The sequence below is a fragment of the Purpureocillium takamizusanense genome, chromosome 3 (assembly GCF_022605165.1).
Source record: "Purpureocillium takamizusanense chromosome 3, complete sequence".
Lineage (NCBI taxonomy): Eukaryota > Fungi > Ascomycota > Sordariomycetes > Hypocreales > Ophiocordycipitaceae > Purpureocillium > Purpureocillium takamizusanense.
Genome location: NC_063070.1, coordinates 2,943,923 through 2,966,829, shown reverse-complemented (window position 1 = coordinate 2,966,829; position 22,907 = coordinate 2,943,923). Strand labels below are relative to the sequence as shown.

General features: G+C 59.0%; 9 protein-coding genes across 9 annotated transcripts; 4 read left to right on the top strand and 5 right to left on the bottom strand.

Moving 5' to 3' along the window:
- Positions 1-114: 114 nt before the first annotated feature.
- JDV02_004501 (uncharacterized protein) lies at positions 115-486 on the top strand (the record flags this gene model as incomplete). Its single annotated transcript, XM_047985723.1, has 1 exon — positions 115-486. One exon carries the CDS (start codon positions 115-117, stop codon positions 484-486), a length of 372 nt encoding a protein of 123 aa, XP_047841700.1.
- A 1,166-nt stretch (positions 487-1,652) lies between these two features.
- Positions 1,653-6,279, bottom strand: JDV02_004500 (uncharacterized protein). Its single transcript, XM_047985722.1, has 2 exons — positions 5,198-6,279; positions 1,653-5,129 (listed from the first exon to the last, which is right to left on the bottom strand). The coding sequence occupies exons 1-2, from the start codon at positions 5,451-5,453 to the stop codon at positions 1,807-1,809; spliced, it is 3,579 nt and encodes a 1,192-aa protein (XP_047841699.1). The 5' UTR covers positions 5,454-6,279; the 3' UTR covers positions 1,653-1,806.
- A 2,034-nt stretch (positions 6,280-8,313) lies between these two features.
- Positions 8,314-9,427, bottom strand: JDV02_004499 (uncharacterized protein; the record flags this gene model as incomplete). The annotated part of the gene is made up of 2 exons (XM_047985721.1): positions 8,314-8,938; positions 8,994-9,427. 2 exons carry the CDS (start codon positions 9,425-9,427, stop codon positions 8,314-8,316), a joined length of 1,059 nt encoding a protein of 352 aa, XP_047841698.1.
- A 704-nt stretch (positions 9,428-10,131) lies between these two features.
- Positions 10,132-11,575, top strand: JDV02_004498 (uncharacterized protein). The gene has a single exon (XM_047985720.1). The coding sequence runs from the start codon at positions 10,462-10,464 to the stop codon at positions 11,479-11,481; it is 1,020 nt and encodes a 339-aa protein (XP_047841697.1). The 5' UTR covers positions 10,132-10,461; the 3' UTR covers positions 11,482-11,575.
- Positions 11,576-12,161: 586 nt separating this feature from the next.
- On the top strand, positions 12,162-13,863 carry AHA1 (Co-chaperone). Its single transcript, XM_047985719.1, has 5 exons — positions 12,162-12,243; positions 12,469-12,736; positions 12,791-12,873; positions 12,937-13,586; positions 13,637-13,863. The coding sequence occupies exons 2-5, from the start codon at positions 12,514-12,516 to the stop codon at positions 13,653-13,655; spliced, it is 975 nt and encodes a 324-aa protein (XP_047841696.1). The 5' UTR covers positions 12,162-12,243; positions 12,469-12,513; the 3' UTR covers positions 13,656-13,863.
- On the bottom strand, positions 13,860-15,562 carry SWF1 (Protein S-acyltransferase). The gene is made up of 2 exons (XM_047985718.1): positions 15,022-15,562; positions 13,860-14,952 (listed from the first exon to the last, which is right to left on the bottom strand). The coding sequence occupies exons 1-2, from the start codon at positions 15,346-15,348 to the stop codon at positions 13,951-13,953; spliced, it is 1,329 nt and encodes a 442-aa protein (XP_047841695.1). The 5' UTR covers positions 15,349-15,562; the 3' UTR covers positions 13,860-13,950.
- Positions 15,563-15,796: 234 nt separating this feature from the next.
- Positions 15,797-18,704, top strand: JDV02_004495 (uncharacterized protein). The gene is made up of 2 exons (XM_047985717.1): positions 15,797-16,577; positions 16,640-18,704. The coding sequence occupies exons 1-2, from the start codon at positions 16,065-16,067 to the stop codon at positions 18,443-18,445; spliced, it is 2,319 nt and encodes a 772-aa protein (XP_047841694.1). The 5' UTR covers positions 15,797-16,064; the 3' UTR covers positions 18,446-18,704.
- JDV02_004494 (uncharacterized protein) lies at positions 18,618-20,536 on the bottom strand. The gene is made up of 2 exons (XM_047985716.1): positions 19,895-20,536; positions 18,618-19,738 (listed from the first exon to the last, which is right to left on the bottom strand). The coding sequence occupies exons 1-2, from the start codon at positions 19,967-19,969 to the stop codon at positions 18,680-18,682; spliced, it is 1,134 nt and encodes a 377-aa protein (XP_047841693.1). The 5' UTR covers positions 19,970-20,536; the 3' UTR covers positions 18,618-18,679.
- Positions 20,537-21,040: 504 nt separating this feature from the next.
- Positions 21,041-22,897, bottom strand: JDV02_004493 (uncharacterized protein; the record flags this gene model as incomplete). Its single annotated transcript, XM_047985715.1, has 7 exons — positions 21,041-21,219; positions 21,273-21,543; positions 21,597-21,653; positions 21,702-21,920; positions 21,972-22,189; positions 22,242-22,736; positions 22,783-22,897. 7 exons carry the CDS (start codon positions 22,895-22,897, stop codon positions 21,041-21,043), a joined length of 1,554 nt encoding a protein of 517 aa, XP_047841692.1.
- Positions 22,898-22,907: the final 10 nt, after the last annotated feature.

The following is a 22,907-nucleotide window of genomic DNA, read 5'->3' as shown; positions in this document are numbered from 1 at the left end:
GATGTTTTTTTTCCTCGCTCGCAACAAAAAGGGCTTCATTTCCGACGCTTCCCATCTCCCATCCATCGCCAAACCACCCACGGCCACCCGTCCGTCCTCGCTCGCAGCGCAACCATGGCCACCGCACGCTCGCCCGCGCACCTGCGCTCCCTGTACCGCTCCCTCCTCCGCGAGCTGCCCCCGCGGCCCATCCTCAAGGCCCCCCGCTCGCCGCTGCACGCCCACCTGCGCGGCACCTTTGCTGCCGCCCCGTCGTCGACACCGGCGGCAGCATCCCAATCGTCACCGTCGCCGCCGCAGCAGCAGCAGCACCATGCCCACGCCGAGGCCGAGCAAATCGTCGCGTACCTGCGCTCCCAGCGCCAGTACGTGGCCCTCATCGAGCGCTACAACCCGGGCATGGACATGGACGAGGAGGAGCGCGTGCGCCTCACCGCCCGCCGCGTTGGCATGGACCTGCCCGTCGGGTACGCAGGCGAGAAATGAGCAGCGAGCGAGGCACAGGTCTTGCTCTTGTTCTCATTTCTCTTTCCACAAGCTAGCTCTCCAGAGGGAACCGCCGAGCGAGGAAGGGGGAGGGGAGGGGCAAAAGCCGCACAAGAGGTGGACCCGACCGACGACGGGCATGAGAGCTATGTGCGAGTGCGAGTGTGCACGTACATCCGCATGTATCCGTCGCAGAGTGTCCCACCCGCGCCGCTGAGGGTAGAGAGACGGTCCTCCAACTCATCCCAACAGGCACGCATACACCTCTCGCGGAACTTTCGCCCATCCGCCACCGGGCACGAAAAAGGGAAGACAAGTACCCATCGCCGGCTAAGCTGTATTTCCCCTCCTTCTTCCTCTTCGTCTTCCTCTTCTTGGCCTACCATTTCGATATGGGCTCCCATACCGCGGCCCGGGGGCGGGGGTTGGTTCTCGTACGACTTGGGCCGTGCATACCGCGACGACAACAAAGACTCCCTTCATTCACCTACGACGACATAATACAACTTCCTAGCGATATTACGACGGGGACGGATGTGTACACCACTCACGCCGGCTCTCCAATCAAGAACATGGGCATTCTCGATCTGGACCCGATCCGAACGCACCGGCGTGGAAGAAGGGAGGAGGGAGGAGATTAGATCATTTGTGCATAGGGGAACATCAACAGATGCACCGGCCGGTTGGTTGGACCAAGTGCGCCGCGTCTTTCAACCTACTATTACGTCCTGTCTTGGGGTTTCTCTTCGCCGCTCTCGGTCGGTCACCTTTTCGACACGCCCAGGTTGGCGGCGGCGGCTCGGGAGGGTCTGTATCAACAACGAGCGGGCTCAGGGACCTCGAGTGGCGACATATATATAAGTGGTATAAACGCCGACGACCAGGTCAAGAACGGGGCGCCTACAATTACTTGGGAGCACGCTGCGCCGCAACTGTTTTGCGGCTTAAGTAACAATATACTGGCCGCGGTCGTAAAGTACATTGTGTTATAGTGGTGGCTGTGGCGTACATAACCGGCCCGCTCAAGCCTCGTATACTAGACTCACATCAATACCTCCACTCGTGTTTGCACCCGATCAAGATGCTGAAGAATGTGAATGTCACAAGTCTCATGGGGGGCTTCTTTTTCTGGCACTTCCGCTTTCGACGACACTTCGGCGTATACGTTGCGTCCACGAACCGTCACCATCGTACAGTGGCCGGCCATGCGCGTCTCGTCTCACGCCGTAAATAATCCTTGGGGTATCTAGGTAGGTAGGTAGGTAGTCACATCCACGCGCTCTCCCTCCGTTGCCACAAAAAGGCAAGTAGGTAGTTATGCTATGCTCCGCCAAACACCGCCGACTCCTCTAGCGCCTCGTCCCAGCCGCCCGACTCCAGCAGCCACGTCGCTGTCCGCTCCTTTACGTTCTTGATGCCCTCGCCCAGCGCGCCGTTCCACTGGTCCTGCACGACACGAACTTTCTCCTTGAGATCTTCCGTCAGGCGCATGTCCTCGCTCTGTCGCATCGCCCTCGCCCGCTCCTCGCGATCTTCAGGGCGCAGGCGCGTGCCGTCCATCTCTTCCGGTTGCGACGCCAGGACCCTCGCCTTGGCGTTTACCACGGCGCCCTTCACCTCATGGAGCAGACACAAGAGGTTTGTGTGCGACTCGATGAACTGGTATGTGCTCTTCTCCATGTGCTGAAGCAGACTGAACAAGTACTGCAGCGGATGCTCCCGGTACGTCGGGTTCTCGTCGAGTTCCGATGGTGGGATCTGGATGCGGAAGCCCTCTAGGTCATTGGGGATGCTGTCCAGCAACTCTCGCAGTGGTGGCGCTATATCCCAAAAGGCAGAAAGCTGCAGCGCCACGCCTCGGTCGACCGACTTTTCCATGACCGTTCGGAACTCTCGCGCCCGGTCGAGGACCTCGTTTGAGAACGCGTATTCGCGCTTGGCCGCGTCCTCTGCGAAAAAGGCCTCGGCCGACTTGAGCTTGTCGGTGTTTCCCGAGAGCCGGTACGGCGTCATCACCACCTCGCAGTATCGCGCGTTGCGGTCCGACAAGATGTCGTAAATAGCCCGGTGGAGAGTCTCCCGCATCTCGAATATCCACTTGAGAAGTGTCAACTTTTCGAGCAGCTCCGGTCTGTCGTCCCCTTCCTCCTGTGGCATGTCCGCATCGATCCGTCCGCTGTCGAACAAGTGCCGCGACAGCTCGTCGAACAAGTCCTTGGCCCGGGCGATGCGCCCTGTCAACAGGTCGTTCAGGGGTAATATCACCTCGTTTTGAAATAGCTCGTACTCCGACTTTTCCAGCTCCTTCTTCTTGTCTTTTTCCTGATCCTGCGAGTCCGACTCGATCGCAGCCGCGTCCGCATACCCCAGGTTCCCGGCATTGATCTCCCGCTGCAGGTTGGCTCGCAGTGACTGGCGCCTCTGCGAGGCAGCCTGCGAAAACTCTTCCCTCCGTTTCGAGCTGGCAATGGCAAACCGCTCCTTGGCATTGTCAATCTCTGAGAGATCGCCCAACGCCCTCACAGAGCTCCGTATCGTGGCCAGTTCGGGGTGGTTGTTGTTCACGGCCGGGTGGTGGCGCGGGTACGGTGGAGGCATTGTGACAAGCCGCGACACGTCTAGCGATCCTGACTTGTAGGAGGATGGCGATATGCTAGGGTCGACTGGTGTGGTGGTGGCCGAGTGCAGCGGTTGCGGCGTCTTGACCGGCTCGCTCTGATCGTGCCACCCGGTCTTCTCGGGAGGGTATTCAGATGAAGACCTGTAGTCACTCCCGCCTGCCGCCTCTTCCTCGACCCATTGGTCCTTGGGGACGCCCATGTACTTTGACTCTCGCTTCGATCTCTCAAAGACTCGTGAGCCATCACCTTGCGAATCCGATTCCCACCATCTGCTCGGTGGACGACCCCTAGAGCTGCCGTTCTCGTAGTTGTCGCTGACGCTCATGCTCAGGATCGGCGAGAGTGATGGCATATAATTGCTGGCGGCCCAGGTACCATTGTTGGTCGCACCGGCGCTTGGCGACATGGGGAGGTTCGCTGACGTGGGCGCGGAGTTGGAAAGCCCCTCGCCCCGAGGGGCAGAACCCACAGAGTCTCTGTAAGAAGCGGCGGGATCGGTTGAAGCTGGCGTCCACTGCTCTTGCGATGTAGCCGAGTCGCGCCTGGGGGGAGTCATGGGTCGGAAGAGGTCTCGACTTAGGTCAAAAATCTCCGATCCCATGGCGCTGATGGCCGCAGAGTATCTTTCGCGACGGATCCTCGACTCGTTGACGAAAAAGTCCGCAAACAAACGAACCCTGTCGGCATCACTGGACACCGCCGCTTCCCTTTCCGCAAAGGCGCGAAACCGCTCGACTGCCGCGGCCGCAAACTGGCTCGCATTTTGCGTCACAACCGTGTGCTTGGATACTGGGGTTGAGGCCGACGCAGGAGGTCGGGAACCGTCCCGAGGCCGGGAACACGACGCCGACCGTGTTTGTGGAGGTGGGGTGGGCAGCGCTTTAGGCACAATGGCCGACTGGGAGGTGTTGGCGGGCTGACCGGACTTGATTGCGGATGGCGAAAATGGCGGAGTTGCCGTCTGAAGCAGTGGTAGCTTGGCTGAGTTTGGAGCCCGAGGGGTCGAGTTGCGAGAGTCTGCCTGGCTTGACGATTCCCCGGCTTGATAGAGGTCAGGCAGTAATCCGCCGCTGCGAGCATTCGCCTTGGGCTGAGACAGCTTGTGGCTATCAGGGCTGCGCGGCACAACGATATCGGGTATCTCATGCGGCCTTGTTGTGGCATCGAGGGACCCTTGAGATGTATGTCGGTTGCGGCTTTCGGTACGTCGTTGGATGATGGTCTTGTCGTGGCGGACAGCTCTAGCCCGGTTGAGCCCCCCGCTGGCACTTCCCGACGATGTCAGAGGTTCCGGAACGTCTTGGGAGCTGGAAGCTGTGGCCGTGTCGATTGTTAGGCCGGGTGATTTGCTCCGCGGCCTCTGGCTTGGGAGGGCGTCCCCGTCAACCCAATTTGCCGGCGTGGGAGGCACCGGTCCCAGAGAGGCTATGCCGCTGGGAGGGGCCCGGCGCGTCGGAGGCGAGATGATGGGCACACTGTTTCTATCCATGCTCTGCACGCTCTGTGACCTGGAGCTGGATGGCGGCGGCCCTGGCGGGGGTGGGGGGAGAGGCATGCCCGGCTCCCAGCGCGTCTGCGATGTGGATCGTGAGCGGGCGGACGTTGGTGTATCGATGGCACCTGTGGAGGCGGCGCGGCGTGCTGACGGCGGGACGGGGTTCACGGCGGCGGAGGATGGGGAAGTCATGCGTTCGGGTTCTTGATATAGCGAGGCTGGCCCCATACTCCTTCTGAACGGCCCGCCAAGGGGTTGTGGTTGCGGCTCTGGAGATTGGGAAACCTGGTCGTTGTCTCTCCGACGGCTGAGAGAGGGCAGTCCGAATCGTCTCTCGCGGGACCCGCCTCGACCGCTGGCACCGGGGGGCGGTGGAAAGGCGCGAGCCGCCGAAGGTTCGGGGGATGGCCGATGTACAGCAATTGTCGCTATTCGAGGCGGGGGAGTCGATGAGATGGCGTGTTCAAACGCGGTGCTCATCGGCCGCTGTTGCTGGCTCCTCGGTGGGCTGTACGGGGGAGGAGGTGCTGCTGGAGTGACACGGACATCAGCATCAAGACGACATCGAGGCACCAGACATGAGGCACCACACTACCTTGGGCTTCGAACTGCCGCGTCCTGTCCGTGGACGGCATCGTGGCAGGAGGAGCGGGGCCGCTGGGAGGAACCCATTCCTGAGGATTGTAGGGCTGGATGGCGCTGGCGGGAGTGTGCGCGGAATGAATGTGCGATGAGGCCATGGACACGGCCGAGATGGGGGTATTTAGTTGGGCGTTGTAGAGCCCGAGTGAGCTCGTGGTGAGAGGATTCAGGCCTTGGCGGAGGCGGGCCTGATCACGGGGAGAGTCCATTCTAATTCGAGCCCGGATGGTCCCCGGTGGTGTCTGTCCAACCTGAGGCTGCTTGCTTAATGCGATGCGGGCTTGGAGCTCAACCGTCTGGGGATAGTAGTACTATGCGACCTGGACGAGCCGCAGAGGGCGCGACCGGGGGGGTGGCGTATGGGGGTGAAGCTGGAGGCAGCCGTTGCGTGGGCGGGTAACGGAGGCGGACGATGTCGGACTAACACACACGTTGTGTTGCCTCGCCTGGCTGCCGCGGCGGCTGGGCCCCGCGGCCTGAGTCGAGTCAAGGGTTAGGTCGTGCTGCGAGATGCGAGCTGTCTGGCCGTTTTGCGTGACCTAGCCAGGCCAGTCCCCGTCACAGATCCATCAGTGCGCAAGCGGCGAGGGAGGGGGGTAGGAGGAGAAGCGGGAGGAGTGTAGGAGGAGTAGGAGGCGGAGGAGATGCAGGTCACGATGCGCGCGCGCGCCGGAAGGTGCTGACTGCAGATAGGCTGCGCGGCGGGGAAGGAAGCCGCTTGATGGATGGTGTGTGTGTACGCCGAACGACGTGGGATCCAGGAGAGGCGGCGCCGGAGCGGTCAGTCAAAGAGCAAACAAATGACGAGCGAGGGATGAGTCGAAGTTTGGGGGTTGGAGGGGGAGAGACGACGTGAGAGTCGTGCATTTTGGTTACGGCGGGCGGCCATGGTGGTTGTGGTTGGCCGACGCCGCCTGGTGGCCTGGGCTGGGCTGGGTTCCAGTGCTCGTGGGCTGCTCGTGGGCTGCTCGTGGGAGGCGGCAGGGGGGCGGATTGCAGCGTCTCTCACCTCCTCACCTGGAGGGTAGTTTGGGATTGGATGGATGGCTGAGGTGGATGGATGGAAGGGATGCCCCTGCCTTGAGTAATGGATGGAAGCCTCTCAAGTTACCTAGTTAGTGCTTGCTGCACGAGATGGATGCTGAGGCAGCAGCAGGTGCTGCCCGCCGCACCAAGGGGGATGGATGGATGGACGCCAGGGCCTTGATGCCGCTGCAGGGCACTTTCCATAGGTGGCTTGCCGAGCTGCCTGCAGGTGCAGCAGCAGCAGCAGCATCAGCAGCAGCATCAGCAGCAAGCAACTTAAGCAGCTGCAGGGCTCAATCGCATTTCTCAGCATGGTGATGCCAGCCCCAGCTACCTAGTCTCTCGTCGCGCGTCCCGTTCAAACGTGTACATGACCGTCGCTCTCGTTGGGCGAGGCGGATGGTGAGCGACACGCCCTTTTGCTTTGGGCTCCTGCACCGCGCTCCAAGTACAGTTTATTTGGCCTGACGCGTTCGCATTGAATGCGACGCTGCCTCGTAGCATCGTCAGTCAAGCTGTGACACGGCGGGCCGCCGTGGCAGCGTCAATCTTGCTCTCAACCGCATCTACCTATGCGGTGATTCAACCTCCTCTGTTGCACTCTGCCTGCCTGCCTGCCTGCCTGTGCTCCTTCAGTCCGGCACCGCCCAGGCTTTCTATCTTTCTTCATCTTCGGTCGAGCGGGCACGGTCCTCTGTCTCCCTCTTCTCCTCCGCCTCCATCATCGTCGTCCAACGAGCAACCCGCAACGAACCTCACCGACGCACCTTTCGCTGGGCGGCCAAAGTTGCGCGCTGTCCCATCACGGTCATCAGCCTCCCGTGCCCTCCCCGGGCCCGCCGACCCCCCCACCCCCCAGGCGATCGACGCTGTCCAGTCGTCCAAGGCGGGCAAGCGCGTGGATTGGCTCACTGCCTTCGATATCCTCGCGACTTTTTAGTGGACCGCCCGCCCCCCCTGGCATTCTATTCTTGGGTTCAGTCGGGCCATGTCCCGGGCCTTGATTGGCCCGCGTGAACCACGACGCATGTGAAGGCTCGGTAGGGTTGGCGGCCGGCGCTTAGTAGCGTCTTGTGCGACAGTACGGAGTTGATGGTGCCTGCCTGGACCTTGGGGAGCATCAGCGCTCATGACCTTGTCGTCAGTATAGTGTGGGCATGCCAATGCCATGCCATGGCCTTGTTCCAGGAAGCGATTCTCACGCCATGCGCCGGCCCGACGGATGGGCAGCCGCGAGCCCCGACCGACGGGGGCGGCGACGCAGGTCAGAAAGACGACTTCGGGTGCATTGCTTCATTTGTAAATTGTACGTACGAAGTACGCAGATGCTTTTGTGCTACAAGCGGCCTCAGAGGCAGTTGCGGACTTAGCCGAGCTACTCTGTAGATAATTCGTACGTAGCTTACAAATACGGACGTATCAAAGATGTGCGAACGTTGGCAACGCGCGGTATGGTGTTTCTGGGCCTTGCGCGGCGGCCTCCCGCGGCGAATGACCCGGGCATGGATCGATCCCGGACGTCCCCGCCGACAGGTCCTATTCTTGTCCATCGGGTGCCGAGGCCGATCCGCAGGGGCCTTCTTTCGCCGGCAGACGGTGTTCCGGCTGGGCTTCCGCCGTTTTCTGGAGGAAGGATGAGAGCCCTGCTGGGCGTCTCCCTGGTGTCTGCAGATTTAGTGCCGACTTGGCTATTGACTACGACATAATCTCTTCGTTACAAATCTATATATAATTATAGTTTTAATATATTGCTAAAGGATAATACATTATTAATATACAGTCATTAGGCTCCTCTCGTATTGTCATTATCGTCATTTTTCATACCTGGTGGTCCTTACTGCCAGTTTGAAGCCACAGCTTTCACTTTGTAGCAGAGGCTTACAGGGCAATACACATATATTTGCTTTGACTTGGTGCATCCCACTTGCATGTCCTGGGCCTATGGTAGTGGGCAATATAGATAACAACCATCAGCCATGGATTAATTATACATTTAAGTCATGCAGAAACAGCACAAGTACCACGATGTAAACATTCCTTCATTCATCTCTGAGGCGCAATAGCTTGTGTGCGGTCCAGAGCTGCGCCGGCTGGCCTAAGGCAACAGAATGCCTCAAGGCACACGAGTTCCGGATCTCCCTCCGCAAGAGGTGACGCGTCTTCCTTCTCAGGCCGGCGATCAAAGCCATGAGTCCGAAACAAACCGAATACCCTCGCAACTTCGATCGCTCGCCGATCATCATCGGCAAGATGCCCAATTATGCCGTAGAAGGTGCTCCAAAATCTCTCTCGGAGGAAGCTTTGGTCAGGATGGAAGAACCAGCGCGACGAAGTCTGTACGCCAAGAACAGTTTCGAGACCGCCGAGAGACGTACCAAAGGGGGTGATCTTGGCGTCGGCCCAGTCGACGATGCCGGTGATGCGACCACTGTCCTTATCCATGTGGATGTTCATCTCCAGGAGGTCGTCGTGGTTGAGCACCATCGGGTAGTCCGACCGAAACAGCAGTGGGAGTCCTTGGCGTACCTCGTCTAGCCTCAATTGAAAGCGGTCAGGCAGGCCGTGGGAGAGTTGATCGAGGATCTTGGAATAATGGGCGAACAATGCGCGGGCGACGTCCGGTGACTGCTTCAATGGCAGCCGGTTCGTCCACGCCGAAGCGAAGAATCTAGTCCTTGGCTAAGCAAGGAACTCAATGCGGTGTGAAACGCTCGTCGACAGACCTCGCGAAGTCCTGTACAGTTCGAAGAAGATGCTGTGTCATCCTAGGGGCGAGAAGCTCACGCCGGGCTCGACAGAAGGCAACTCCCGCCACGAGATCCGCCTCGTACACGTAGAGATCACTCAACATGTCACGGAACTCGCAGTTGGGGACAAAATCTCCATAAGTTTGCCGTGCTTGGCGGAGGATGTCGATATCCAGGGCCGAGCTGCGGAATTGGACGATTCTCCGCTGGTGACCAGCGTCGGCTGCCACGGTGTAGCTGGTCTGACCTTGTACTGGCGTGGGAGAGACTGGACTTTTGGCAATGATCGTAGCCCTGTGATTGCAATCATCTCTCGTAATGGACTTGTGCTGGCGGAAAAAGTTGGCAATCTGGAACCTGGATAGTACATCAATGTCCTCCGCCCTCGCCGCATACACAGAGATATCCATCGGCAGCAGGTGATGTGTGTGTCTTGAGGTACGGTTATCAGGCCGATGAGAGAGGCCTAAGCACGAGCGCGGTCCTCTGTTGGTTACGCGTTCAGAACTACCAGTGATTGGCGGGTGGTCATTCCGTGGCCACCACTCAACCCTGTATCCGCTCCTGATTCCTGAACATGAGCAACCATACCCGGTGGAGTGACACGCAACGTGAGCCTCCCAACATCCACACTGCAAGACGGAATAGGAAGACGCGGCAAGGAGGCGGGATGGGGTTTATTTTTATATATGCTCTACTTTTGCAGCAACCATAGAAGTGCCCGAACAAGGCCACTAAGCTTGGCCAGCTTTCGATAGATGCTACGCTTTTAGCAGCAGCACTAGGTAAATTGTATCATAACGAGTCCATGCATAGCTACTACCTCTACCTGTACGCATGCACAACCCTGAACCAACGACAGCGCCTACAATTAGCTAAAAGTTAGAACTCTGCCAGGGTCCAGGGGCAGTCATTTCGCTCTGGCCAAGCCGACGAGCTTCCTTCGCAAAGGACGCCTCTGAGAGCAATGGCGCGTGAAAAGCGGCCGATCAGCGCTTATGCCAAGAGGGACCCCAACCTAGACTTGCCAGGCCTGAATACACCCTTTGTAATGAGTCGGGGAGAGTGTTTCCCCGACATCGGTCAGCGCCCCGTCCAGCACGCCCAAAGACATGTTCCCATTCATTTTAGAGCGCGCCGACCTCTTGTCGAAAAAAATCTCCCCGACGCAGTCTTACTGCCCACGCGCCGATCGCGATGCCTCTCTCCAAACAGAGTCTGCTGCTCGGGCTAGTAGGAGGGGGGGAGTCTTCAGCCGCTGCAATGTTGTGGCAGGCGAGCACGTGTAGTTTTTCCTGTCCTGGAGAATAATATCCCTTTCCCGGATCGAGATATATAACGCGATGTGCCGTTGAGCCGACTGGTCACCAACATCTGCGCATCAAGACAAATCATCAGACACAGCGGCGGAAGAGGCTAAACCGTCAATCAAGTCTTATCCGCGATGGGCTCCCTTCGTCAGCTCGCCCTGGCCTTTGCGCCCCTTGTCGTCTCCCTCCTCACCTCGACGACACGCGCCTCCGTCATCATCGCAGAGCGCTCCGTCGCCGAGCTCGCCACCGAGCAGTCCATCGCCCCGCGCGCGGTGGCCCCGTCCGCCTACTTCAAGCTCAACGAGCCCTCGCACGACCTCTTCCGGCACAAGACGCTCAAGGACGACACCGTGCAGCAGAGCTTCGCCTTTGACCAGAAGAACCGCCGGCTCTTCGTCGCCCAGCGCAAGAACGGGACGCCCGGCGACAAGGGCGACCTCTGCATCACCGAGCTCGACTTCTCCGGCAAGTACGTCGGCCACATGTACGTCCTGGGCTCCGGGCACGGCGTCGCCATCGGCGCCGAGCCCGTGGGCGCCGACACGTTCCTGTGGACCGAGGCCAACTGCAAGAGCAACGGCTACGGCGAGAGGCTCGCTCGCTTCAAGTGGGCCAAGGGAAAGACGGTGAATGTCGGCAGCGGCTCCAACGCCGTCACCAAGTTCAAGCCCTTCCCCTCCTCCAGCAACATCATCTGCAACATCAACGGCCTCGACCAGTCGCTCGTCTGCCGCTACAGCTGCAAGGAGGGCAAGTGCCTGGCCGGCTTCGCCATCGACAAGGCCCGCAAGGGCGACTTTTCGGCCCCGCTGTACAACGTCCCGCAGCCGGCGCTCAAGGGCCGCTCCGACGTCTTCCAGGGCTACGTGGCCTACGGCTCGTACGTCTACATGCTGAGCGGCACGTCCAACGACATCAACCATGGGAAGCTCGACTCCGAGGTCACCAGCGTCGACGTCAACACCGGCAAGATCAAGCAGGGTCCCGTCTTCACGGAAGCTGGCAAGTCTCTAGAATTCCGGGAACCTGAGGGCATGGGCGTCTACACGACCGCCGCTGGCGAACCGCGTCTCTTCCTCGGCTTTGCGTCCGGCAAGGCTGGCGATCGCCGCTGCAACCTGTTTTATAAGAACGTCTTGGTCAAGCCATGAAGCCTTGCATAGCCCTGCGGCTCCTGCCGATGCGATGCACTCCCACTAGATGCGAGCCCTATACGAGCTCGATTTAAATCTTAATAATTCCTTGGACGTGCCCCTGGCCAACTTGTACGTAGCCCAGCTCCATGTCGTCGGCCGGCAACTGGTGGAGCAAAATTGGGCGCGCAGAGACCCTCTGCTTGATCCTGTGCCGCCGGGGGCAATAAGTCATACGTGGGACGTGACGGTCTCGGCCCTGCCAGACATGTCCCTGTCGGTTGTACGCATCGAAGCAAAAGCAAACGCCCAACATCATTGTCTCGACAGGACTTTGCTGGTGCATTTGAGATTTGCGTCGACTTTGCTGCGAATCGTTCACCATAGCCAGGCACGTGGCGCGTATTGCCCTGCCAGCAACAGAGTTCATCGCGCTTTATACGGCGCTCAGGTCCCATCGTAGCATCGAAACGTGCGACTTGGAGAGTGCACACGTCCAAGTTGCAAAGGCAGTCGGCAATGCAAGGCTGATGATGGAAGCGCTTCACGCCAGCCTGTCATGTGTTACGAAATGACCAGCCCCGCTTTTCACCTCGTGGTGGGGGCACAAGGCTCTCGTGAAATTCTAGAGCATTCTGAGCTCGCCAACTTCGTCCTTTTCTCAACTCTACTTCCTCCTTCCTCCTCCTTCCTCCCTCCTCCTCGCCAACCCTTTCTCCGAGAACGTCGCGGCCCGCCAATCACACACCCCAATTGACGCCTACATACAACTGCATCACTGTAAGTTGGCCCCCAAGGCTCTTCCGCTGCCCAACGCACACCCGCCGCAGTCAACATGATGAGACTCCAGCTGGCACCAGTCATAGGGTGACTTGTACTCCCTCCATTGATGACCAATTTGCTGTGGTTTACAAACCACCTCTGAACATGCTCCTGCACATTAAATTCTTCGCTCTGTCTTGCGTTTTGAGTTAGCGTGCACGTGCTGACCCGCGCTCGCGCCAGGATTCGCGCCTCCCCCTTCCGTCTGTTTGGAGCCTCGTTGGCACAATGGTCCTGCACAACCCGAATAACTGGCATTGGGTCAACAAGGACGTCTCCGCGTGGGCGAGGACATGGTTTGAGGAGAACCTGACCCAGATTGAGGCCAAGAATGGCGATGTCGAGGCCAAGGTCAGCAAGATCCAGAGCATGGACGGCGACGTCGATGTCAGCCAGCGAAAGGGCAAGGTCATTACCATCTTCGACGTGAAGCTGGTTCTCGAGTATACCGGTATGGGATCATTCGGAGATTGCTGGCTGCACGATGAGCGCTAATGCCTTCCAGGATCTGCGCCTGACGCGGACGACGTCTCGGGCACCATTACCGTGCCGGAGATTGCCCACGACACCGACGAGGACGAGTATGTGGTATGTGGCACACGTACACCAATGCTTCAACCAGGGAGTATTCATGGCCCTAATATGCTGTAGTTTGATGTGGACATCTTCTCCGAGTCAAAGGAGAAGCAGCCCGTCAAGGACCTCGTGCGGTCCAAAATCGTCCCCCAGCTGCGGACGCACTTCCAGAAGCTCGCCCCCGCGCTGATTGCCGAGCACGGCAAGGACATCCAGCACGCTGCCGGCTCAAACCCCTCCAGCGGCTTCTCCACGCCCAAGCTGCATCCCCATTCTTCGACGCCCAAGGCTCCCGAAAGCAGCACTCCCACCAGCACCTCTGGCATTGTCAACACCGTCACGGTGACGGACAACGAAGAATTCCGGACCACGGCCGAGGAGATGTATCAGACCTTTGTCGACCCCCAGCGGTTGGCGGCCTTTACGCGGTCCCCTCCGAAGCTCTTCGAGGGCGCCAAGAAGGGCGGCAAGTTTGAGCTTTTCGGCGGCAATGTGTCGGGCGAGTACCTCGAGCTCGACTCGCCCAAGAAGATTGTGCAGAGCTGGCGCCTGAGCCAGTGGCCCGCCGGCCATCACTCCAAGCTTCAGATCGAGTTTGACCAGAACGATGTGGACCATGTGACCGTGATGCGCGTTACGTGGGAGGGCGTTCCTGTCGGCCAGGAGGAGGTCACCAAGAGGAACTGGCTCGAGTACTACGTCAAGAGCATCAAGCAGACGTTTGGGTGAGTCTCACTACTGGACGTCTGCAAGAGCATTCGCTAACAAGCAGCAGTTTCGGCACGATCTTGTAGACGGCGGGACCGGGATAAAACCATACATAAATGCATCTACGCGCTCTAGAAGAGGGTAGTTACGGGGTCGATTTCTCTACCACGGCGGCGGAAGAAGGCTACATTGTCTTGGTTGATCACGCAAGACCTAGATGCGTGTGGATATGATTAAAACGAGCGACGTTGATGAAGCAGCGAATCACATATTACATTGAATACTTTTATGAACAAGAACCGCTACGTGGTTGCCCGTGCTATGCGTATACTAACTAGCTAGGTGTGTACGATGGAAACAGTAGATCATCACTTCAGTGATTCAAGCCTTGCCACGCGCGGCCTTGCCACTTCTCCTACGCTCGGCCGGCGGTTCATCGGCTCGGCCCCCGAATGCATAATCTCGTACAAAGGCATCCGCGAGATTATCCCAGAAACCCATATCGTAGAGGTTCTCAACATGCCTTAGACTCCAGACGCGCTCCCACTGGCCTTCACCAGCGAGGTTCGATTCGTCGATGGGCGGCTCACCGTCCGAGGTCGCCACAAGCACCTGCTCAGGTTCTACAGGCCACCTGGCGCAGGCGGGGTCCACCCGCGGGTCCCTCATCCTGCTCGCCGACAGTGGTCTGCGAAAGGCATACCCGTCGTCCATATCCTCCTTGTAAACGGACCACTTGAGGGACTCATTGGTGGTAGTGCCGGCCCAGACAAGGTAGAGCGTGTAGAAGAGCAGGCCCCAGACGAGCGGGCTGGTCAGAACAGCCAGGAGGGTGGTGGCGCCGAGGCGGACGTTGCTCTGGATGCCGGCACCCCAGATGGCGGCGTAGACGGTCGTGGTCATGCTGCGTGGCTTCCACAGGCGGAACGCCGGGAAGCGCGCGCGCATGGCGGTGGACAGCAGGGAGAGGCCGAGCAGGGCGCCGTAGGTGGTGAGAACGGCGGTGGACAGGAGGAGGAGGATGAACCAGTGGTGGTTGCCGTAGCCGACGCACGAGTTGATGAAGATGCAGTGATGGTCGGCCTTTGCGATGCAGCGCTTGCAGACGCTGCAGTGCTTTGACCGCGCCGGCTTGAGAAAGCGGCAGCTGTTGCACTTGTTGCCTGGGTGGAAGAGGGCGTGGTCGTAGGGGTAGAGGGACATGTGGTAGGCGTGGTTGGCGGGCGTGATGTAGCCAGGGTCGCTGGCGCAGGCGAGGTAGAGGAACAGGTAGGGCAGGAACACCGTGATGCTGGCGGAGAGCTTGGTGAAGGCGCCGAGGTGCGGCCATGCCGACGGGAGATACATGTACTCGGCCACGACGAGAATAGCGAGGAAGAAGACCTGCGATGCGACGGTGAGCCACTCACTGCGCCGCGGCATCTCGGGGACCAACAACAGCCCAAGACTCACCACTACCGTGGGATGCCGGTCATGCATCATAAAGTTCCCAAAGCGCGACAGCGACCTGAACAGCCTGCCGCCCGTGACGACGTTGTCGACGGCGATGCCGGCGTTGGGGATGTGAATCCATACCAGCCTGTGCAGCGCCGCGATGGGCGTTTTCCTTTTTCCATGCGCCGAAACGTCAGCGAGGTCTTCGTGTGGATGAAGTATACTGTACGGGCGCCATGGAAACACCACCCACCTAAACGCAGGTAGCCTGCCGAAAAAGGTCACAAAGACCATGAAGGAGAGGGACAGGACGAAAACGACGGCCCATTTGAACGGCGTCATCATGTCGTCGGGCCCTGCTGCCTGGGCTGGCTGTGCGCGGGCCCCGGCGTTAGGTCGCGAAGAGGAACGAAGCGAGAGCAATCTATCAGCTGAGAGGCCGGCTGCGACGATATCATGTCGGGCACAGGATGGGCATCTGGATTAGTGCAGAGAGGTGTCTGCCGCACGTGGGATGTTCGACAACGGCGACGACAAGGCAAGGCCCAGCTGGTAGAGGCACTTAGTCGGGTGAGGTGGCTGAGGTCGATCACCAGCAACGACGGGCTGACCTGGTTCCCGGACATGGGAGAGGTGAGGCGCTCGCTTCAGCGGGCCCGAAGCTTCGGGAGTCACTGGGCCTTCAGTGAAGCCACCGGGAGAAACGGGGGGCCCACAGGTGCTGGGGACCACGTGATTGCGCGTGCGACCCCCATCACGCGTCCACCTCGAACACAATAGGCGAGCAGGAGCGACCACGGGACTTGAATGAAGCGGCTTTCGTCTGTTCAATTTAAAAGTCTGCTCGCGAGCTCGGCTGGACACAATGACTTTGTCGACATTTGCCGCCAGCCCTCGTCCTTCCCCTCGTAGCTCCAAACCGGCAAACTTTGACTACGCATCGCTCCACTCAGCACGGTTCGCGCTCACTCGCATCTCACACACACAAAGGCACACACACACGCCGCGCACAAACACAGGGTGATAGCAGCTGCCACTGCGGCCAGTCATACGGTTCAACCATGGCGGCAGGCATCACCTACGACGGTGTTGCCAGCGCCGAGGGCGGAACCATCTTCAAAGGCGTTTCATTTTGGGTCGCTCGACGCGTGCCCATGAGAGAGTCCATCGTGCTCAAGATCAAGGCAAGACGCCCGCCCCGCTTCTCCAAGGAAACACGGCCCGTGTGCAGACGACTGACCCAACCTCTCCAGAACAACGGTGGCGCGGTGGTGCCCTTGGAGAAGGATGCGGATATCCTCATTGCGGATCACGCACGCAAAGACGCCCCCGCGGGATCCTACTCGTGGAGGTTTGTCACGGAGTCGGTGGACAACGGCATCATACAGATCAAAGACCGCTATCGCATCGGTCCGGACCCAGATCTCCCAAGGATGGTTGGCTCGGCGAATCGCCCTGGCAAAGCGACGAGAACCCCCTTCAACCACGCCGAGGACGTCGCCCTCGTCAAATGGGTGCTTCGCCACGGTGAGCACCTCGCGGGTAACAAGATTTATCAAGAGTTTGAGCGGACCGTGGGTCTCATTCGCTTTCCAAAAACAAATCTGTTCCTGGCATTCTGACTGCTTTTTCGCAGAATCCGCGACACACGTGGCAGTCCTGGAGAGATCGGTTCACCAAGATGCTTCAACCCAGAGGGCAGGCCCACCTTGAACAACTGGCGCGCGAGGCCTCTCCCGAACCCATTTCGCCGCCTCAAGAGGTCAAGAGAAAGCCAGGCAAAGCACCCGACGAGGCTCAGGTCTCTACAGACCAAGTGGCGTCGAGAGAGACCCCATCAAGCCCCGTCCAGAGCAAACGGAAACAGACGGATGGCCAAAGGCACAATTCCGGGTCGTCTGTTGCCGCCGGTGCTTCGGAAACGAGCCGCGAGCCCTCAAACTCACCCGATACTACACCTGCCAAGTCTGCTATTGCACAAGATCCAGAGGAGCCGGCCCAGGAGCAGCCTGCCGAGGAGGAGCCTCCCTCGCCCATCGCTGATTGGTTCGGAGAGGACGAGGAGAATATGGCAGAGAAGATTTTCATCAACGACATACTCTTGTACTCGGAAGAAGTCTGCAAGGACATCGAGCTGGAAACTTGGATTGGTTCGAAGATTGTGGGCCTGTGGGAGCTCAGCCAAGCCGTCGAGGCGCAAAAGGTTCACCGGGACGAGGTGGACTGGCTGAAGGTCGCAGAAGACTTGGGCTACGATTTTGACCCGACAGGACAAGTGTCTAGAGAGCTGTGCGATTGCTACCGATTTAACCTTGCCGACTTTCTCGATCTAATGTCGGACTATGAGTCCGACGGCGAGGGAGCAAACAGAGGACCGGACTTGGCTACTTCGGCACAACCTGCACTTCAGTCGCCCGGGCTGCCTGTGTCGCCTTTGTTATCGCCTGAGCCAGCTTCAGTTGAAAGCGAGAGGAAGAAGCGGACTGCCGATGTAACCGACACCATCTCTAGTCACGGTGGCAAGCGCAGGCGTCTGGACCCAAACGCGGAAATATCCTCAACCCCGGAAGAACAGCTTCTTTCAAAGAAGCAGCGCCGAGAACTGCAGACGTTGTCGCCAACAGTCCGCAAAATGACGGCCGGCGGCAGAACAACAAGCCCCAATAAGCTTCAACGTTCTTCACCCCCGTCGGGAGATGAGGATTTGACGGAAGGTGAAGATGCGGCATTCGAAACTCAAGTTCGCTATCCGCAGAACTTGCAAACGCAGGAGAGCTTGGTGGAAGTCACCCCATCACAGCAGTTGCACTCTGAGGCCATGGACGTCACACCTATTCCACTAGATCTTCAAAAGAAGACTGGTAGCAGCGAGCAGATGTCGGCCACAAAAACAATCCGGGAGAACGCCTCACCCTTGGGCCCTCAGGCGGAAGAGAATAAGGCCAAGGGTGCCAAAAGAAGACTTCCCGCCGCATTTCGTGCGTCGGGATATGTTTCCCAGACGAAACAAGCCGTCAGCTCCCAGAAACCGCAGACGACTAGCTCTGCACAGACGCAAGCCCCGAAGGCTACGGGAAAGGACGATCAGCTAGGAATTCGCTACTGGGTGGACCACTACCAGGCGCTTGGATACCCTCACAAGATTGTGGTCGAGGCGATGGATCGCACTACCCTCACTCCCGGCTTTCTTGCCACGACTGTCATGGACAGCCTCCAGAAGGGCCAGGGTGTGCCGAAGGGTTGGCAGGGGGTATGGACCGACCGTGACGATACTGCACTTCGGCGGGTCGATGAAATCAATGCAAAGAGGTCGGCGGCAGATGTTAAGGCCCGTCGCAAAGCCGAAAAGGACGCGCAGCGCCTGGTGGAAAAGCATACCGCGGAGGGCGTGGAGCTGCGTCGGCGATACTTGAAGGACAAGGACGAAATCCAGAAGGCATGATAGGTGGGCCACGAGTTACGAAGCACAGGCGGTCGAATCATTCATGGCAGGCGTTGATGTTTTTGGTGGCTCTGCGGTCTAGGGGAACTCTCGGTCATCAGGAGATGCCGCGATAGGCTAGGGGACTTGCATGGAGGGGGGGCACGATGCCCGTCGTGGCAAACGCCATATTACCGTTAACTGATGATAGATTTGCACCTATGGAAGGTCCAAAATTGTTCATGCATGATGGATTCAGGCGTCCTGCTTCTTGGCGCTCACGGACATATTCCTCACGTAGTGCCAGCCCTCGCGTGCAATATCCTGGCGCACCCTGTACGCCTCCTCGGCCTTGTCCAGCACGCTGAAGTCTATGTCGACGATTTGGACGCCCTCGGACGGCCCCATCTTGCCCAGCGCGCCTCGGAGCGGCATCGCCACCTGGCTGAGCCCCAGGTACTCGTAGCCCTGGCCATCGACGGCCCCCTCCGGCAGGCCCGCCGGCGCACCCGCGTTGACGTACACGATGGCGGCGGTGTTTTCGAACGCGCGCGTCACGCAGGTGCTCTCCACGAACAGGCGCTCCGTCGCAGTCGTACTCGCAGTCGCAGTCGCAGTCGCAGTCGACATGGCATCAGCAGCAGCAGCGCCGGCCCCCTCTCCGTCCGCCATCACGACCCTATCCCTATCCGGGGACGGACCCTCGGCGCCGAGCCAAAACGACGGGACGACGATGACGCGCGCGCCGTCGGCGACGAGCTCGCGAAAGGCCTCGGGGAAGGCCATGTCCCAGCAGACGAGCATGCCGGCGCGGAAGCCCCAGGGGGTGTCGAAGGCGGCGTGCGGGGCGGCGGCGTCGGGGACGAGGTGCGGGCGCTCGGGGTGCCAGAGGTTCTTCTTGCGGTAGCGCGCGACGAGGGCGCCGTCGGGGCCGATGAAGTATGCCGTGTTGAGCATGCCGGTGCTGCTCCTGCTACTACCGCTTGCGGCCTTATGGTTCCCGGTGGTGGTGCCCTGCGCCTTTCCCCCCCTCGCCTCCTCCCCTAGCACATCGTCGTCCGCATCGTCCGCATCGTCCTGTGGCTCCTCGAGGATGGTGCCCGGCACGATGGCGACGCGCAGCTCCCGCGCGAGGGCCCGGTACCGCGCCAGGTACTCGGGGGCGAGGGCGGCCGTGGCGGCGAAGCCGGGTTGCTCGGGCGCCCAGCCCGAGAGGTGGTACTCGGGGAGGACGGCGAGCTGGGCGCCGTGCTGGGCGACGGCCTGGCGGATGAAGGCGGCCGCGCGGTCAAAGTTCCTGGCGGGTTGGACGGGCTGTAGCAGCGGCAGAGAGAGCAAAGGAAATGTGTCAGTGGGCGTTGCTTGGGCCGTCTTTTCTTTCTCTCTCTCTCACACACGACGACTGATGTGATTTGCGAGAGAGAGAGAAAGAAAGAAAGAGAGAGAAGGGGGGGGGGGAGAAGCGCTCACCTCCGCGTAGAGCTGAATGATCGCAACCTTGAGTTGTGTCGCCGTCGCCGTCGCCGTCGCCGTGGTCTCCGCCATGGTGGTGCAAGTCACACACACTCACTTCTTTCCAACAATCTTCCTCCGTGCTCCAGTACTCTCAAGTCTCCAACACCGTATCGTGGGTCACTTTCGTACTCGGCCTTGACGGGATGTGAGCTTGCCTGGTTTACTATTCCCCGTTGGCCTTGTTGGATAAAGAAAGGAATGCTGCCCGCGTGGTTTGCCGTCGAAGCCGCGCTTGCTTGCTTGCGTGCGTGCGTCAGGTCTGGTCTGGTCTCAGAATCCCACACACGCACACAACCTGCCAGATAGGTAACGATAAGTCGTGCTGACTCGTGTGCGTGTCTCTGTGTGTGTGTCTCCGCGTGGTGTCGTCGTGTTTGCTCGTGTAGGTACGTAAGTAGGTGCCGCCGCCGCCGCTGTCGGCCGCCGCCTGTGGAGAATGCGGAGGGTGGTGATGATGACGGCGCCCCGTGTCGTGCTGCTGCTGCTGCTGTTTTATGTGATTAGTTCGTACAGCACGGTGGATCGCTCCGGGACGTTGAGGGATGGGCGAGGAGGTGATGAGAGTTTCGTTACGGAGTGAGGAGGAGGAGGAGGAGGGATTGGCCCGGTCGTGTTGACTGACACAACTGATACCAAGGCGTACAGAAATGCGCACGTCGGCGGAAAAGAGTGCGCGCCACATCCGCGGACGCCGACTCCGTGGCTGCCGATCCGGGGGGACCCTCGCCAATGCGGGGCAGGGCAGATGCGGCACCCGATCCGATGTCTGTGGCCCAATGGGACGTCCTACCGTGCAAGTAGCCGGAGCTTCCAGATGACCTCGTCGCAAGCTCGCGTGACCGCTGTGTGAAATCGCATGAGTCTTTCGAAATGCCACGCTTCGATTGAGAGATAATTGCGCTTGTATCATGTGTCTCCTAGTTCCTAGGTCTCTGCGTCACAACCACACCCAAAGGCTATTTGATCTGTTACCTGCTTATCCGCGATGCCTTGATGCGAGCCTTGTAGATCCCAGGGAGTAAGTGAATGGAGAATGCTGTCCCAGCGTCCTAATATGCTGGATGTATCCGTCTAAGCTCAACCCCTGCTCTCCGCCCCAAACTAAAATGTCTCAAAGTATTTGCGACGCCTCAAGTCATGGTCCGTAAAGTCATCAATAGAATAAGCCGTGTTTAATGTACTGGAGCGATTCAACGGCAGGCCTGCGCTCACCGAGCCCGTGCTTGTCTTGGATGAAGTATACTGATTTGCCGTCGTAATGATAAAGCCTGCTGCCTCTCCTTGAATCCGTGTTAATCCACAAACCCGGGCGATACAGTGTATGGGTGCCTACCTAGGCCGAGAAGAAGCATGTTTCTCATGGCAGATGGCGGAAGGCCATACGAGCCAACGATGAGGGTAGTGACGGGACAGAGCAGATACGGCCACCACTTAGTCATACTAAGCCCACTCATCGAGCTTCGTAGACCGCCGGCAGATGTGGAAACCGACTCAAGCGTGTCGAGAACTTGCTCAACGCTTTCCTGAGCATCACTCAAGGCTTTCTGGTGGCCATAATGCTTGATCGCTAGGGTATCGGCGAGCTTTGCGAGGTTCTCCATGCCCTACATGTAGGTCAGCCAAAATCCATCCAAGATCAGATCCATGACAGTCGTACCGCTTCTATTGTCTCTTGTCGTCGAGATATTTCGTCCGCACGAGATTGTGACTCGAGCTACGAGCCGTTAGTGTCACTACCTCAAAGACCAAAAGATGTACGTACAAGCTCCTGTTGCAGGGCTATCGCGTTTACGGTGGCCGTTTGCAAGCTGGTCAGCACAACCGAGAGCTCGTTGTGCGCCTGGTTAGAGGCTTTCTGGAGCGCATGATGTTGAGAGAGTGCACCGCTCTCACTTTCCGCTACAGTCGCAAGGAGAGCTGCAAGCAGCTGCCGCAGGTTGCGCGCCTCCTGTAGCCCGTCTCTAACCGTTGCTGCTGTATCCTAGCATCGAGTAAGTACAGAAATGTCTCTTCCAACGGTTGAATCAAATACCTCTGCGCTATGAGCGATGGCTTCAGAAACAATCTTCTCGACTTGGGACAGTCCGACCCTCAGGTCATCCACGTGGGGGGCGATGCGGTCGAGCCGAGAGGCGGTATCTGCAAGTCTAGTATCCAATACATGCAGTCGTATTTCGAGCTCTGCTTCGACGTCATCCGTGAGCTTCGCAAGAATCTTGGTTATTCTCTCATACAGGTGTATGTTTTGGTCTGACGAGGCAAGTCAGTATGCAGTCTGTGCGGAGCTGGCTTTGGGGCTCACCTTTCTCGTTCTCGGAACGCGCAGCCTCACAGAAGCGTAACGCCTTGTGACGATAGCTCACCCACGTGTTCCACGCCGAGTCCGACTGGGCAAGACCCTGCAGGCACTTGTCCACTTGCGCCGCAGATACATGGAGGTGAGGCTTAACGGGCGCAGGGACCTTTGCCAAGGCAGACTCGCGGAACAGGGCGCAGTCTTTAGGAATCAAGAAACTTCCGCGTTCCAAGTCGCAGATGGCTAGACTAGCTGCGAAAGAGTCCACGAAATCGCGCGCGAGTCTGCCGCTGTCCGTCAAGACGGTTGCTTCGTCGCGTCCGTCGAGCAGTTGACAATTATTGACCAGGAGGCGTGCGGCAATGCGATGGCACAGTGGCTCCGATTCGAGCGCTTGGAGTTCGCTCAGCGCAATCTCGTACTTGTTTGGTCTGTCACCGAGCCTCAAAGGCTTCGGAGAATCATGAAGCGAGGTCTGTGTCTGTCTCGGAGGAGACGCATCTGGTTTCGGTTAGCAGAATCACACAATACTCGAGAACAAACCAACCCAAGTCACGGGCGCGGCTGCCCCATGAGAATGCCTCAGCCTCAAATCCGACAGCAGAGACGAATACGGCACAGGCGATCCATAGCCGGCAGAGGAAGCCTCCGGGGTTCTTCATGCTGAGAGGG

What these genes read in the sequence shown, in the direction of transcription:
- JDV02_004500 (XM_047985722.1), bottom strand. Translation starts at nt 5,453, where the DNA reads ATGGACTCTCCCCGTGATCAGGCCCGCCTCCGCCAAGGCCTGAATCCT. An exon ending in GCGGCAGTTCGAAGCCCAAG is followed by an intron (nt 5,130 to 5,197) that starts GTAGTGTGGTGC and finishes TCACTCCAGCAG; the next exon opens with CACCTCCTCCCCCGTACAGC.
- JDV02_004498 (XM_047985720.1), top strand. Translation starts at nt 10,462, where the DNA reads ATGGGCTCCCTTCGTCAGCTCGCCCTGGCCTTTGCGCCCCTTGTCGTC.
- AHA1 (XM_047985719.1), top strand. Translation starts at nt 12,514, where the DNA reads ATGGTCCTGCACAACCCGAATAACTGGCATTGGGTCAACAAGGACGTC. An exon ending in GCTGGTTCTCGAGTATACCG is followed by an intron (nt 12,737 to 12,790) that starts GTATGGGATCAT and finishes AATGCCTTCCAG; the next exon opens with GATCTGCGCCTGACGCGGAC. An exon ending in CCGACGAGGACGAGTATGTG is followed by an intron (nt 12,874 to 12,936) that starts GTATGTGGCACA and finishes AATATGCTGTAG; the next exon opens with TTTGATGTGGACATCTTCTC.
- SWF1 (XM_047985718.1), bottom strand. Translation starts at nt 15,348, where the DNA reads ATGATGACGCCGTTCAAATGGGCCGTCGTTTTCGTCCTGTCCCTCTCC. An exon ending in ACCGGCATCCCACGGTAGTG is followed by an intron (nt 14,953 to 15,021) that starts GTGAGTCTTGGG and finishes GTCGCATCGCAG; the next exon opens with GTCTTCTTCCTCGCTATTCT.
- JDV02_004495 (XM_047985717.1), top strand. Translation starts at nt 16,065, where the DNA reads ATGGCGGCAGGCATCACCTACGACGGTGTTGCCAGCGCCGAGGGCGGA. An exon ending in ATCAAGAGTTTGAGCGGACC is followed by an intron (nt 16,578 to 16,639) that starts GTGGGTCTCATT and finishes GCTTTTTCGCAG; the next exon opens with AATCCGCGACACACGTGGCA.
- JDV02_004494 (XM_047985716.1), bottom strand. Translation starts at nt 19,969, where the DNA reads ATGGCGGAGACCACGGCGACGGCGACGGCGACGGCGACACAACTCAAG. An exon ending in TCATTCAGCTCTACGCGGAG is followed by an intron (nt 19,739 to 19,894) that starts GTGAGCGCTTCT and finishes CCGCTGCTACAG; the next exon opens with CCCGTCCAACCCGCCAGGAA.